A 13,651-nucleotide genomic window follows, 5' to 3' on the forward strand; every position below is an offset into this window, starting at 1 on the left:
TATTGAYTTTTAAGATGGAGAATGCTGTCATCAAGTTGTTCCAAATTGTGGTTCTTTTTCCAGCCTCTCTTTCTGTTCCTCGGATGGCCCTTGTTGAGCCACTTCTGCACCTCTTTTGGGAAAATATGTTCTGAAGTTGTTTTACTGAGTAGGTAGTGCTATGTGACATACACTGAGGATTAGAGGATAATGAGACTTGATATTGATTTTGCWCTTTTAAGCTGCTGATGGCCTGCATTGGGAATTGTAGTATGTATGTTAAGAGTTGGAGTTAGGTATCTTCATGAGGTGAGCTGGAAGCTAATTTTTTACTTACAAAATACTTTGGATGACTTTTCTGTCTGTGGTGCAGATCTCTTGAGGACATACTAGAGTTCTAGTCCGCTTTCCAGTCCATTTTGCAGTGGAGAGTTATTAGAAGATTTTAGGAGTAAGACCAGAGTCCAGGACATTTTCTGGTGGGCTACAATCAACCTCTCTTTTGCTTTTATTCATTCTAATCTCAAGTCTGCTTTTCTTTTCTACCAACTTCCCTGGGAAAGATTTAGAATGACCTCATCCCAGCTGCATCTTTTCCTGGAAAAGGGGAGCTTAACTCAGTCAAGACTCATAAGGACCTAGAACCAAGGTCTTTCACATTCTGGCTGAATGATTTAATCACTGAGCTGTTACATGGAAGATAGACATACCAACACCAACTATGGTCTTGAGGTTCTGGAGTGAACTCAACTGTCTGAGTATGTCAGCAGTGAGTGAATACATTAGCCACACCAGGAATGTCAGCAGGAGTTTACCTCAGGCAAGAACATACCAGAGTATGCATGGCAGCCTGTACAAAGCTGTCTTAGGAGTTTTGCTGTGCAGAATAGAGAGAGTAACAATTTTTTAGTAACTCTAGGATCATAACACCCTGGATTTTAGGTACTCTAATAGCTCTTGAACTCTTGTCTGTGAATTCTACCTGCGTGATTTAGTAATTGCAGTTAGTCTGGGTGTTACTGTCATCTTTTCTATACACGGGAGGAAGTGAGTGTGCACATCTGGATGGGGATGGGGTCAGGGACAGGGAAGCTTAGTTTTTCCTGATCAGTATGAAAATTATCCACTCCCCTCATTACATTTTTCCTCAAGTTAAAAAGAAAGATCTTTTTTTCTATAAGGAGGGTAAAAGCTCAAGAGGCTTAGGACCCAGGAGGAGTAAAGCAGTTTTCTGTTGGGCTAATGTATTGTCTCTTACCCTTTTCAAAGATCTTCTCTGCTTCCACCTTTTCATATGTGGTATGTCATCTCCTCTGTTCAGTCCTGCTTCAGTGCAAATTTCTTGTCGATGTAACCGGTAGTAAAGTGATCACTGCTTGTCTTGTATTTAACTTCAAAACCTCTCTCTGTTCTGTTGCCCTCTGTCCTTCCAAAGATAGGAGGTGACTGAGTGAAATTAGGCTTTCAAAAGTAAATATTTGTAAAAATTTTTCATAATTTTTCATAAAGGGTTAGAATTGTCTTCACTGGGGGAATACAAAGACTGAAGTTTTAATTTATGTTGAATAGTAGTCAGTGTAATCTGTTACCAAATACTACATTCATTCCTGCAGATTTAGTGATGGCTTATGCTATCAAGCACATGAGATTTATGATCTATTTATTGTTATTACATTGTTCATATGGATATAAAATTGTATGCATTGACATTTTTGTCTATTTTTCAGGACCCAAGGAAACTTCTTTTTGCTACTAGTAAGTCTGTTGCAAAACTGAATGAGAAACTTTGTGACTTCTCATCATCATTCATTCGACAAAATGTTTTGATCCTGTATCTGTGTGCTCTATTTATTATAACTCAGCTAGGTTGAGCTGTATTATTTGTATTAATATAACCTGGGTTTGTTTATCCAATAGTCAGGAAGGAGGAGTTACATAAGCYCCTGTAGCAGGATGAGCAACATCTTCAAAGCTGTTGTTCCGTAGATGAGTCAGTGGAAAATCGTTAGTTTCAAACAGAGATTCTGCATAATATTAAAACGAAATTCCTAAATGATCCATTTTTTTTAGAAAAAGAAACATAACAAAAAAGCAGTCTGCTTGCTTCAGCTGGTTTATTTAAGGGTTGGCTTGACTTCAGAGCAATCTACACTGTTACACAGGAATCAGACTTCAGTACTCATAAAAATTAAATAAGCAAAGACATTTTTGGTGCAGGAATCCAGAAAGGAGCAACACTTAGGTGTGAAGGGATAGACAGAAGTCTGAACTGTTAATATCCTTTTTGATGTCATCTCTATTTCACCTTTAATTAGATCAAACGTTGAAATATTGTCTTGGTAGCATATAGGCCAAGATCCAAAGGAATAGAGATAAGTAATGGTGAATTTGCATTGCTGAATGGGGTTCTAGAACTGTCAATCTCAGCAGGTTTACTAGGATTAGCAGTCTATGGGAAACTGCTCTCTGAAAACATTGAGGAAATTGTAGCTCAGACAGAGGAAGTGTGAAAATGAAATGATAGAAACTGAGGTGTAAGTTAAATGCTAACTGGAAATAAGTTGGATATYTACTGTAGTTAGCAAATCAGCGATGGAGTGCTGGAATAAGGTAACTCAGATAGAAAAGAGTAAAAGAGGGAGAGGGCAAGATTATATCTGATACCTTGGATGAAGAAGATGATCTTGTGGTAGAGAACCAGTGTAGAGGCCACATCAAGTATTATCCCAGTTTCTGGAAACACCTTGAGATCTGTGTAGTTCACTTTTGAGCAGAGAACCTGCAAGGTTGAATTGTTTTTACCTGCAGGCAATCAGGAAAACGTTGCAAATGTTTTTGAAATGTTTTGCGCACATTGATGCAGAAAAGGATGGTTTCAAGTAATCTTAAATTTACGATGACCTGGATCACTTCACTATGTATGATGACCTGAATCACTTCCTATCCTGATGACTTGTGATTATTGTTTGTACTGTGGGAGTGCCCAGGCAGCGACCAAGATTTTGCTGTACCAGGCACTGTACAAACAAGCAAAAACATAATCCTCTTCCCAAACAGTTCAGGACTAGATTTATTGGCTGATTTTTACCACAATAGAGAGATGGAATAAGGAAGGGTTGAATGAATTTACAGTGTAATAGATAATAGACTTACAGATAAGTCCAGGAAGGAACCTCCTTGTGTGAAGATAACTGTGGGATCAAGATTATAGTTAGTGAAGCAAAAGAGGGACAAGCACAGGGAGGAGWTGGAGGGGGGGAAGAAAAGAAAAATGGATGTATTGGGGCAAGGTTGTGAGTGATTTTATGCTTACAGTTTGAACAGGAGAATTTAAGAACTAGATTGAAAAGGTGGCCTGCTGTGGCATGAGAGACAATGTGAGAAGCTGGCTCAAGCACTGGATTGCCATTGGATGGGAAGTAGTTGCATCAGGCAGTATTGATTGCAGATGGCATCAACAGCTAGGCTTAGAAAGAATATATGATGAAAGAGGCAATAGAAATAATGCACAGTTTTTATTGTAACTGCTTTAAATTGTAACCTTTCTGCCAAGGGATGAAATTAGTTCCTTCTGAAATCCGTGACAAATGTTTTTTTATTGATTGCAGGACCAGGATTTTTCATAGAATTTGCAAAACTGAGTAGTGATTTGGGAATGTATCTGATATCAGGCATCTGACTTTTCAGCAAGTGGATGTTGAGAAGTGTATAAAAAAATYAGATCTCAAATTGCATCTTCAACACTGAAAAGTCTAAAAATCACAAATAATTMTTAAAATATTTAACTTGTTCTTATCTGTAGGATGTGATCAGGAAAAAGATCCYGGACCATTAAAATCTATGGATCTTTGACATTTACTTCCAGGAAAGTGTGAAAGACCTTTAGATTCCAACACTATAAAGGCGCATATTTAACATTTGCACATGGAGATTGGCCTCACTAACATTGTTTAAAACTAAGCTCATGGCTTTTAGGGTGACCAAAGACCATGCTTAAATTTTTTTAGCAGTTACATTCCTCATGAAGTAAAATATTTTGATGGAATAAAACCATGGCTTTTAGGTTCTTAATTTTGATTCTTAATTCCTGGGATGATAGTTTTATAAATGAGGTGCTTGTCATGAAAGTTCTAACTCTGGTTAGGATTTTTCCCGTCTGTTTAGGCTGATGGTTTGGTGTACTTTTTGGGCAGTATGCTACTTTAGGATGAGCTGAATCATGCCCTGGAAATCCTTATTTCTTTCCTTTGACATAAAAAACAGCACAGGATAGACTAGTTCTGATATGGACATCTACAATTGAGCAAATGAGTCCAAACCTTAATTTTTTTAACCTTTCCTTGTCAAGGGCTGGCAGTAGATTACTGTTACAAACCTTCCTTTCTAGGCAACAGTTTCAAGCGTGGTACAGTGCCACAGAATAATTTCAGTCTCTTCTCATTGCAGAATGAAATGGGTTGGCAAACAATTATAGTGACAGCTTGCATAGAAATTGATTTGCTTGAAATTCTGTCCCTGAACAGCTTTTTAATTGTAGTGTTCTAGAGAGTTTGAAGTTTGGAAGGAAAAAGAGATTTCAAAACTTTTACAGTCTTACACAAAACAGAGGGAGGATTTGTTCTTAGTTACCTGCTTAGAGACAAGAGTTATAAGCAAAGGATTACAGGAGAAAAGACTAATAGGAAATTTGTGATGCATGGTCAAATACAAGGAAAAAGGCATTTTTCTCTAAGAAGGTGGGAAATACATCTGCTTTGCACCARGTACTCTATAGTATTTGATAAAGGAACTCTCATCAAGAAATAAATACATAAAAGAGTTTGTTTGAATCATGAATTGTATTTCTAATAAATTCCAGTGTTTTAAAAGGTCATATGATACAAATATAACTCTTCACAATTCAAATGTAAATCATCCTGTGTTTGTTTCAGTTCCAGGCCTGACTGGAGTCACTATGGTGTTAGTATTATTCCTAATGTGTACAGCTTCTACATATGCCATCAGGTAAGACATAATCTGGTCATTATGCTGAATAATGCCACTTGAGTAATTATATTCTCATACAGATTAGAGGAAATCTGCAGAGTAAGTGYAATGCAATGCAAGAAGGATTTAAATGAATGTTAACAATATCAATTTTCTTACTCGTTTTTTGTACAAATGTGTAATTAAGTTAGCACAGCATATTTTATATTCAAAAAGTTACAAAAATTGAATAAACTGCCTCCAGAAAAAAAGCCTTTTTAAGCGAAATGCTCAGTTAAAAATCTAAACCTTTAAAAATTTGAACAGTTCTGTTTTTCTGTTTGTACAGTCAGACAATAAGCTAAGCATATGGAAAGTGTGATCCAATGCCTAACTTAAGGCCATTGGAAGAAAAATAAGATGATATGTTATCTTAATGATTTTCAGTTGTAAAACAACAAACTGTTAAAAAAAAAAAAAAANAAAGAAAAAGATGTGACTAATATCATCATACTGCATCAAATAAAAACATGCTACAAACAATGTTCTTTTTAGCACAAGTATCAGAAGAATATCAGCTCTCCAAAGGAAGCTTTCATAAGTGAAATGTTTAATGTAACCTCTTTGTACTAGGTATGGGAGGAGAGAAACAAAAATAGAAAACAAACTGTTAAAAAAAAAAAAAAAGAAAGAAGAAGAAGAAAAAAAAGAGCCCCCAGAAAACCAATAACAACCAAATAAACCCAAAGAGAATTGAGCTACTTAAACAGAATATTCTTTAAAGCTCTACTTCTGGTTGTCAAATATATTATATTTAATGGAGATGATGTTTTACAGAGTTAGAGAGTATGGAAACAGCAACRTTTTTATTGGCTCAGAGTAAATACTGAAAATCTTGGAAGCTTGGTCCTCCCATGGGCTCACATTCTGCATCAGCATTACTGTWGTACAGTACATTGTAGTACATTAGAGTGACCAGTGCTTTGCACAATCCAGGCTGACATAGTAGACTTTTGTAGGCTTGGATTCTGCAACTGAAAGATATGATAAAATTTGATATTTATAGCAGTCTCTGAAGTCAAAGACTGATTATATGAATATATCATTTTGATTCAACAAACACCGAGGAATATTTTAATTCCATATCTAACTTCAAGCATCATAGTAGGTCCACTGATATCAGCTAGATATGTATTTAAGAACTTTGAACTAATCTGTCTCTCCTGAGTAGCAGTGTTATTAGGTACTAATTCAAGAAAGCAGTCCAGTAAATACTTATGCACTTTTCCTAAAGAAAAGTACTTCCAGAATTAGGAACTTTATGAGAAGCTGGAGGCTACAGAAGCATGGATAAAACTGCTACGCCACATATCAGACATGGTTGCACAGTGCATAGTCCACACAGATGGCTGTACTTGCAAAAGAAAGCCAATTTGGGGAAGCTGGAAAAATGGAACAATTATTTCACACTGCTGCACTGTGCCAGAACAAAGTCCTGTTTTCTCCAAGACTGTGATAAAATAGAAAAAAAAGAAGAGCATTTATTAATGATTGGGAAACCTCAGAAAATATATTTAGTTGCAAACGTATTATTGGAAATAATAATTTTATGGTTCATGCAGCAAAGGTTTCTCTCTTTCCAAGTTACATGCTTGTTATTTCCTTCTTCAGTTACTGTAACTGCAAGTGCTTTCAAGCCTTTCCACCATCCAGTCGGTAGAATCAAAGCCCTAAAGAGATCAACAGCATCCCCTATTATTCTAGCACTAATTCTTATTTAGAAATTTTACCCTGGCTTCTCCCTCAGGCATATAGCTCAATCTTATCTTTGTAGTCTGTTTTTCTAAGGCAACAAGCTTCCATGTGCATCTTTCTGTTGCAATGCCCTTCTTCCCCCTTAATTTTTGGCCAATTGTGACAAATTGTATAAAGATCCAGAAGCCAAAATGATGCTAGACCTGTGCGTGTTTTGTGAAAATAATTAGGCTAGCAGAGTAGAGAAGATTTTGTCTTCAGTTTATCAGTCATTATTAGATATCAGAGAATTGRCACAGAGAGAAAATCCTTTAAGGTTTTTAGCTATTGAAGATTATCAATTCCAGTCCCTTTCCATGTGGATTCTCAGGTCCCTAACAGTGCCAAAACTCATGCTGTAGTCTTAGGAAAATTCACTGCCTGTCAGAAACTGAATTTAATTTAAGTATTTCAGAGTGCATTAAGCTATCTTAGATTTCCTTTCCTTCCTTCTTATGTTCCTCCTGAAACTTTTCTTTCCATGATTTTCATGCTATTTTATGTCCTTACRTGTTAAGTAAGCTATAAGTATGTGGAGGAAGGGATTGGCTGCTAATGGTGTAAAAGGGGAAAGTGATTATCTTTTGAAATCTCATCTAAATTTTTGCCATGTTATACCTGAGAATTGGTTCACCATTTTTTATTTAATAATTTTTTGTTAGAAGGGATGCAGAATTATTAGAAAATACTGTAAACATGCAGATAAATGTTGACATCAGATGCTGTTTCTACAAAAGTAACTCTGCTAACTATCAAATTAATGATATTCAAGAGCATTTCCCTTGAACACAGCTAGCAATTTTGGAAATGATATATTTAAAGGAACATTAAAATGTATGCTGTTCAAATGCCATCTCTTTTATAATCAAATATATTTGTTTTCCATTTCATCTTAAACTAACATGTATATTCCTTTTCTAAAGTATCTGTAACAGGCAGAACTCTACTGTCTAAGTTTAACATGTCCCTTTAAAAGTATGGCAGTCTCCTCATATGTTTCTTGATAAGTTAATTCTTGCAGAGCTTCACCTGCCAAATTCTAAAGTGGGTTAACCAAAATTAAAATTAAATTCTCAGCTTGTTCACCAATTTTCAGGCATTTGGATTCCTAAGAAATCTGTTAATTCTGTGAGTAGGTTTTTTTTTTTACCTCACTGGAAGGTAAAATAAAATGTTCTGAAGGACTATAAAAATGTTCATGTGGCGATAGGAAGATTACTGAGTGTGCTAGAATACTGTATGTAGCTGTAGGACSCACAGTTTAGGAAGGATCTAGATAAAGAAGAACCATATAAGGATTAAATTATTAGAAATTGTTCCTCACAGTGGGAGACTTAAGGATCTCCATCCCTTTAGTTTGAGGGAAGGAGGATTAGGGGATTTAATTACATTCAAAGGGAATTGATGTAAGTGAGAAACCAGAATTTTGTTACAGAAGGATCTTCAGGCAAGCTGAGAAAAGAATAAAATGTTCAACTGACTGGAASTTGACATTTAGACAAGTTCAGACAAAAAGTGTGTGTTGTTATCAGTGATAACAGCTGTTGAAAACAAGTTGTCAGAAGTTGGGATTGACTTCTTATCCCTGGAATTTTGAAAAAAAAAAAGTGGTTCTTTCTGAAAAAAATGCTCAAGATCTCATCAGAATTAGTTCAGGGTAATCATAATCATAGCTTCTTATGTTGCATTCTGCAAGATACCAAATTAAACCAGAGCGCTAAGACCTGTGTCAGGTCTGGGAGTAAATGGTATTCTCTCTGTGCTTTCCCCTCSTGCTCCCACTCTCCATTCCAGCATCCTTTAGTTTCATCTTGYGGATATTCTCTTCCCCATCTCCTTATAGATACTGATACGGGACACTGCATTGAAATGCCAAACAGGGTGTGGGTAGTTGCAAATGATTTGAGCAGTTTCAATGAGGAAAAAGTGCTGGAGTAGGGAATGGGAGAAGGAACAGRTCGAAGGAGGGTTTTCAAAGCCCCTTGCTGTTGCTACAGTTCTTAGAACTGCTGTTTCTTCAGTTTTCTTCTTGGTGGCCCACAAAACAGATTATCTTAATGATCTTTTCTGGCTTGAGAAAGAAAACAATAAATCCTGTATTGACATAAACCAATGTAACACACATCCCAGACATGTATCAAAACAAGTTAGCTGTTATACAAAAGACTGTAGGAGGAAAAATCTGAAAAGGAGTTAGCTGTGTCTAAAGAGTAGCTTCTTAAACTATGTATTCAGAGTTAAGATTGCTTCTTATTTAGTAGTTACTTTGACTTATAGGTGGAGGTGGAGGGCTTTTTTTTGGGGGGGGGTGTTGAAAGGGACTCTGCTACCATGCTGTGTATTACGAAGAACTGTGTTTGTGTGCTATTAAGTGAACCATTTTTAACTTAATCACTTCCTTTTTTGTGACTTTTACTCAAGGGAAAAAAAAAAAAAAAAAAAAAAGCTTAAAATAGAACAGTTCCAGAGGAGCATTTCCTTTGGTCCTTATTCTTTTTACATTTCCTAACAAACCACTGATGAAAAGAAGTCCTCCTTCCACTTCATCCCTCCTCATCCTATACTAGTAAAGCTTCTCTTGTTCCTGCCGAGAGTGTCAGTCCCAGAGCCCCATTATATGTGACCTCTAACCCCTGAAAATTTTCCTACCTGTCCTGCTCTTGCCTCCTTGTTCTAGACCTTCTTCCACTCTATACTCTAAATGTTTCTCTCTTCTTTCCTTCCCTCCCCTCTGCTGCTGTCTGCTCTGCCTGTTTGTGTTTAGTACACTACTCCTCCCTGTTGGACCACAGAGAATGCAAGGAGGCATTCACTGTAAAGAGATTGAGTTTGGAGCCAGGAGGCTGAATAACTGTTGTAGATATGAGAATCTGGTAGGCAGTATGTGGGGCCTATGAAAGCAGAGAAGTCTCCTAATTCAAGAAGTGTTCTCCAGCTAACTCTATACTTGCCTGTCCTCCTTTTTTCTTTTACACAGTCTTTCTTCTATGCCAGTCACTACTTCAATTGCTAGCAGTTTTAAAACTGCTATGATGTGTATGTATTTCTAACTGTGCTTTGCCTATTCTACACGACTATGTGATGTATAATGATCTTCTATGTGCACAGATCTGCTTTTAATTAGTGTTTTGGTCTGAATGAAATAGTTTGAAATGGCATTGAACCATGGTTTATTCTTTTCAGGTTCTCAAACTATGACATTTTCTGGTATACACACAATCTTTTCTTTGTCTTCTATATGCTGCTGATGATACATGTTTCTGGGTAAGTAAATGAAAAACACCGTTCCTTTTCCTCAAGCACAACAAGAAAGAATATCTCTGGAATGTTGCTCTTCCTGAGCTTACTTGTACACAGGGGCCAACCTCCTGACAAGATGTCCTCATCTTTGTTTTTTCTGACAGATAACTATTTAAGTAAAGTTCAGACTGTGGTTTGGAGAAACATCAATAGATGATTCTAAGACAGCTAACACAAAGTTGCTTCACTTTCAGATTTATTCTTTGTCTATTTTCCMAGTTGCTGGTGGGAAATTAAGAAAACATTATTGTCACTTATCTGCCATCTCTTACCTGGCTGCTGAGAGGAGTATGTGAAATGAAGTCACTCATCTCTTTCTCATACCTCCCTACCTTCCCCTTTTGACTTCTAAGGAGATGGAAGGAAAGCCCTCTAATTTTCTCCTTGTTCTGGTACAGAATTTGCTAGTTTTTCTTCCTAGCGATATTATATGAATGTTGTAACAGTGTTCACACACCAACAAACTGATTCATTTTGGTCAGATATGTATCTGGCTCAAACAGGCCCAGCTCTACTGCAAGACAAAGCAGCTTCCATGAGCTATGCCATGTGAAAATCTAGTCCATTAACATCAGTGCAGTTGTCTGTAGACAGAAGTGCAGACATTGGTCCAGGGAAGGGATGTATTTGAGTGAGGTTAATTTCTCCATGTCATCAAACATCTACTGAAACATGGAGTGCTGGAATGTCTGTGTGACACTGAGCCCTGTTGTTTAAAGTAAACAGTGAAAGGTAATTAGGCCTAGCCAGATCTCGGTAGGAATAATGTTGTTGAGCGAAACAAACTCAGCTTGAGACCTGGTGAATTCAAATAATGAGTTCAAAACAATTGAAACTCCTGGACAAAATTCTAATTGTTCTGTGGACTTTTTGCTGTGGCATAGCTCTTGTTCATGGGACWGGGGGACTTGGAGCTGATCTATTCTCCTCATCCTGGGACAGGATGAACTTTCCTAAATTATTCCTGACAGATGTCATCTTGAAAGCATGTGGTAACTTAGACTTTCTAACCTCAGACAATCTGTTGCATTGATTGCCTTCCTAGTATTTTTAATGCCCAGTTTAAATCTCCTTCGCTAGTCTTGTCCTTTGCTCACTGTTTTCCTAGGCACATTGTCATGAAAGRTCTAGTTGGAGAAATTCACAAACCATGGCATGGAGTACTAAAGAAGTATCTCCTTGTACAGGCCTCAGTACTGAATTGTAAAACCTTTCAGTATGAGYCTAAAAGAGCTGAATGCCAGATAAAAGCGAAGGAAGAATGATTCATTGAGAGTGGGAGTCAGTACAGTACTAAGACACCTAAATTTAGATCTCTRCATGTTTTCTAAGTGTCTATTTCCCATTATAGTCCAGTGAGTTCTAATGAATGTAGTCAATGGAGCCTGGAGACTACTCCAACTGACCTGCTGCTATAAAGATCTATATTCAGATAAGCTGAAGAAAGCTTAGAAACCTACATTTGTGTGACCTCTAAATGTCGTGTCTTAGACATTTACAGACAAATGATCAGTTATTCTTCAGTGCAAGGCATTATGGTGGCTCATTGGTCGAGGGGTATGATTCTTGCTTAGGATATGGAGAGGCCCCAGGTTCATAATCCCAGATGAGTCCTTTGTCTCCTTCTCTGGAGATATTCAAGGCCCGCCTGGATGCAACCCTGTCTAACATGCTCYRGGTGACCTTGCTTGAGCAGGGRGGTTGGACTAGGTGATCTCCAGAGGTCCCTTCCAACCTTACTGATTCTATGATTTCCATAGGCAGATTGGGTGCAGATTTGCCTATCTTGAAGTCTTTCCTTTTGAATATCTCCACAGTTTTCCTATGTTCTTGTTTTATTCAAACTGTTATGGGTATGTTTTCATACCATCCTGTTTTTCAGGGTAACCAAGCAATGCTAAGCAGTGCATTACATGACATAATTCATCTGTCATATGTGATTGGTTTGTTCTTTCATCCCTACCCTAAAGGASAGGAGAATCTTTCAGAGAATTATCCTTAAAGATTTTTCTTGCTCTTGTGCTTCTTGCAATGTGTCTTTCAAATATTTTAGTGGCTTAAGGCTTGATGCATATCACAAGAATTTATCTATATTTTAAGACAGTGATAGCAACATCAAGAAATAGTTTGTTAAAAATACAAATTACGTGTTTCTATTACCAATGTAAAGAGCTACAAAATATTTGGAACCAGATCCTCAGTTGGCAAAAACTTAATATTGCTCTGTTTGGAGTTAAATGAGTTATGCCGGTTCACAGCAGCTGAGAATTAGGCCTTTGTGCTATTGCTGTGGTTATCCAAGGATTTATTTTCTGAAGTGTAAAAATTCTTAAGATTCCACTCACACATTGGTCTTTAGTATACTGAGGACCCCCTCAGGCAACTCACCTTAAGTCTAGCAGCTGAAGATGGATGAGAAGATAGGAGTAATGTAATTCCTTTTAAAGACATCTAGGACCATTGATGTCTAGCTTATCATCATAACAATCTCAAGAAACAGTAATATGTTTTCCAACTCTTAGCCAGAAGTGAATGTCATCATCCACTGTCAAAGGTGTGTATGTGTCCGTCATACATTTAAGCATCTTCTCATCCAGTATTTTGTGAGGCAGAACYATGCTGTTGTCTCCATTTAGGGAGTTGAAAATTGGGTCAGATGTTGATGCATGCCCATACCAATAGCCTGTATTCTGTTGCTCAGCCTATCAGCCACTTTGKTATGATTTGCCCTTCCTCTCTCTCTCCCATTTTTTCTTTGCAGAAGATGTCTGTCTCCTACTTAGTGACATCCACACTGAGCTTTTAAAAAATCAGCTATTATACCAAATAAGTACATGAGGATATATGTCAGGCTCCTTAGAGTTGTACAGAACACAGCCTTTCTGGGAACTGGTCTCGGGTGTGTGAGATGGCTTGCCTTTCCTCAGCAGCTTCAGAAATGGAAGTCATTGCAGCTGGCATTACAGACAGCTTTGTCATCCCAGTTTGCTGCTCAGTTAGCATTTTTGTAATAGTTTAAACAAGCTGGAGATTGCTAGAGGAGATGCTTGTGTTTGCAGTTCAGATATTCATGTCACAAGGAAAATTTTAATTACTCTTTTGAATGTTATGAGGCCAGAGAACCTGAGAGAGCAGCTGGTCAGCACACTTACTGGGGTTGGAACTAATCGAAAGAATATTACATGTGCTGTGTTTTCCAGCTAAACCCATGAGGCACTGTAATGTTTATGGAGCAGGGAGCTAGCATAGTACCAGGAGTATCTGTCATTTTGCAAATATGGGATGACCAACAGTGTTGCCAGATGTGAGTGATAGGGATGATCAGGCAATAAATGTAGACAGAAACCTGGATCTAGGCGTACAGACAATTCCTGAGTGATTTGCCCAGAGTCAAACATGAAATTTGGAGTGAGCAGGTTTAAGTTCCAAACTGCCTTATTCACTGGACCATGCTGGAAGCCTATTGCTGGCTGTCAGGACTGCATTTCAGTTGGGAAGATTGCCAGTAGCCTGCTGGAGCCCATTTAACTTGGGAATATTGCTTATGTTCTACTTCTCTCTGTTCTTGTGAATTAGACACTATCACTGTTGCTGCTGCTGCATGTGTATGGAG

The 13,651-nt window shown here is 37.5% G+C and overlaps 1 protein-coding gene across 2 annotated transcripts in view; it reads left to right on the forward strand.

Annotated features, from left to right (window-relative positions):
- The window catches only part of NOX4 (NADPH oxidase 4), a 107,032-nt gene that overhangs the window by 16,048 nt on the left and 77,333 nt on the right, over nucleotides 1-13,651 (forward strand). Inside the window, exons 6-8 of one of the 2 annotated variants that reach the window (XM_085304367.1) lie at nucleotides 1,707-1,734; nucleotides 4,911-4,983; nucleotides 9,922-10,002. In XM_085304367.1, coding sequence (XP_085160493.1) covers nucleotides 1,707-1,734; nucleotides 4,911-4,983; nucleotides 9,922-10,002 — 182 coding nt within the window. The remainder of the gene's footprint in view (nucleotides 1-1,706; nucleotides 1,735-4,910; nucleotides 4,984-9,921; nucleotides 10,003-13,651) is intronic. The other variant, XM_085304368.1, reaches the window with a different exon arrangement.

Source organism: Rhea americana, unplaced genomic scaffold (assembly GCF_003343005.1).
Source record: "Rhea americana isolate MKP2758 unplaced genomic scaffold, rheAme1 scaffold_208, whole genome shotgun sequence".
NCBI classification, from domain to species: Eukaryota; Metazoa; Chordata; class Aves; order Rheiformes; family Rheidae; genus Rhea; species Rhea americana.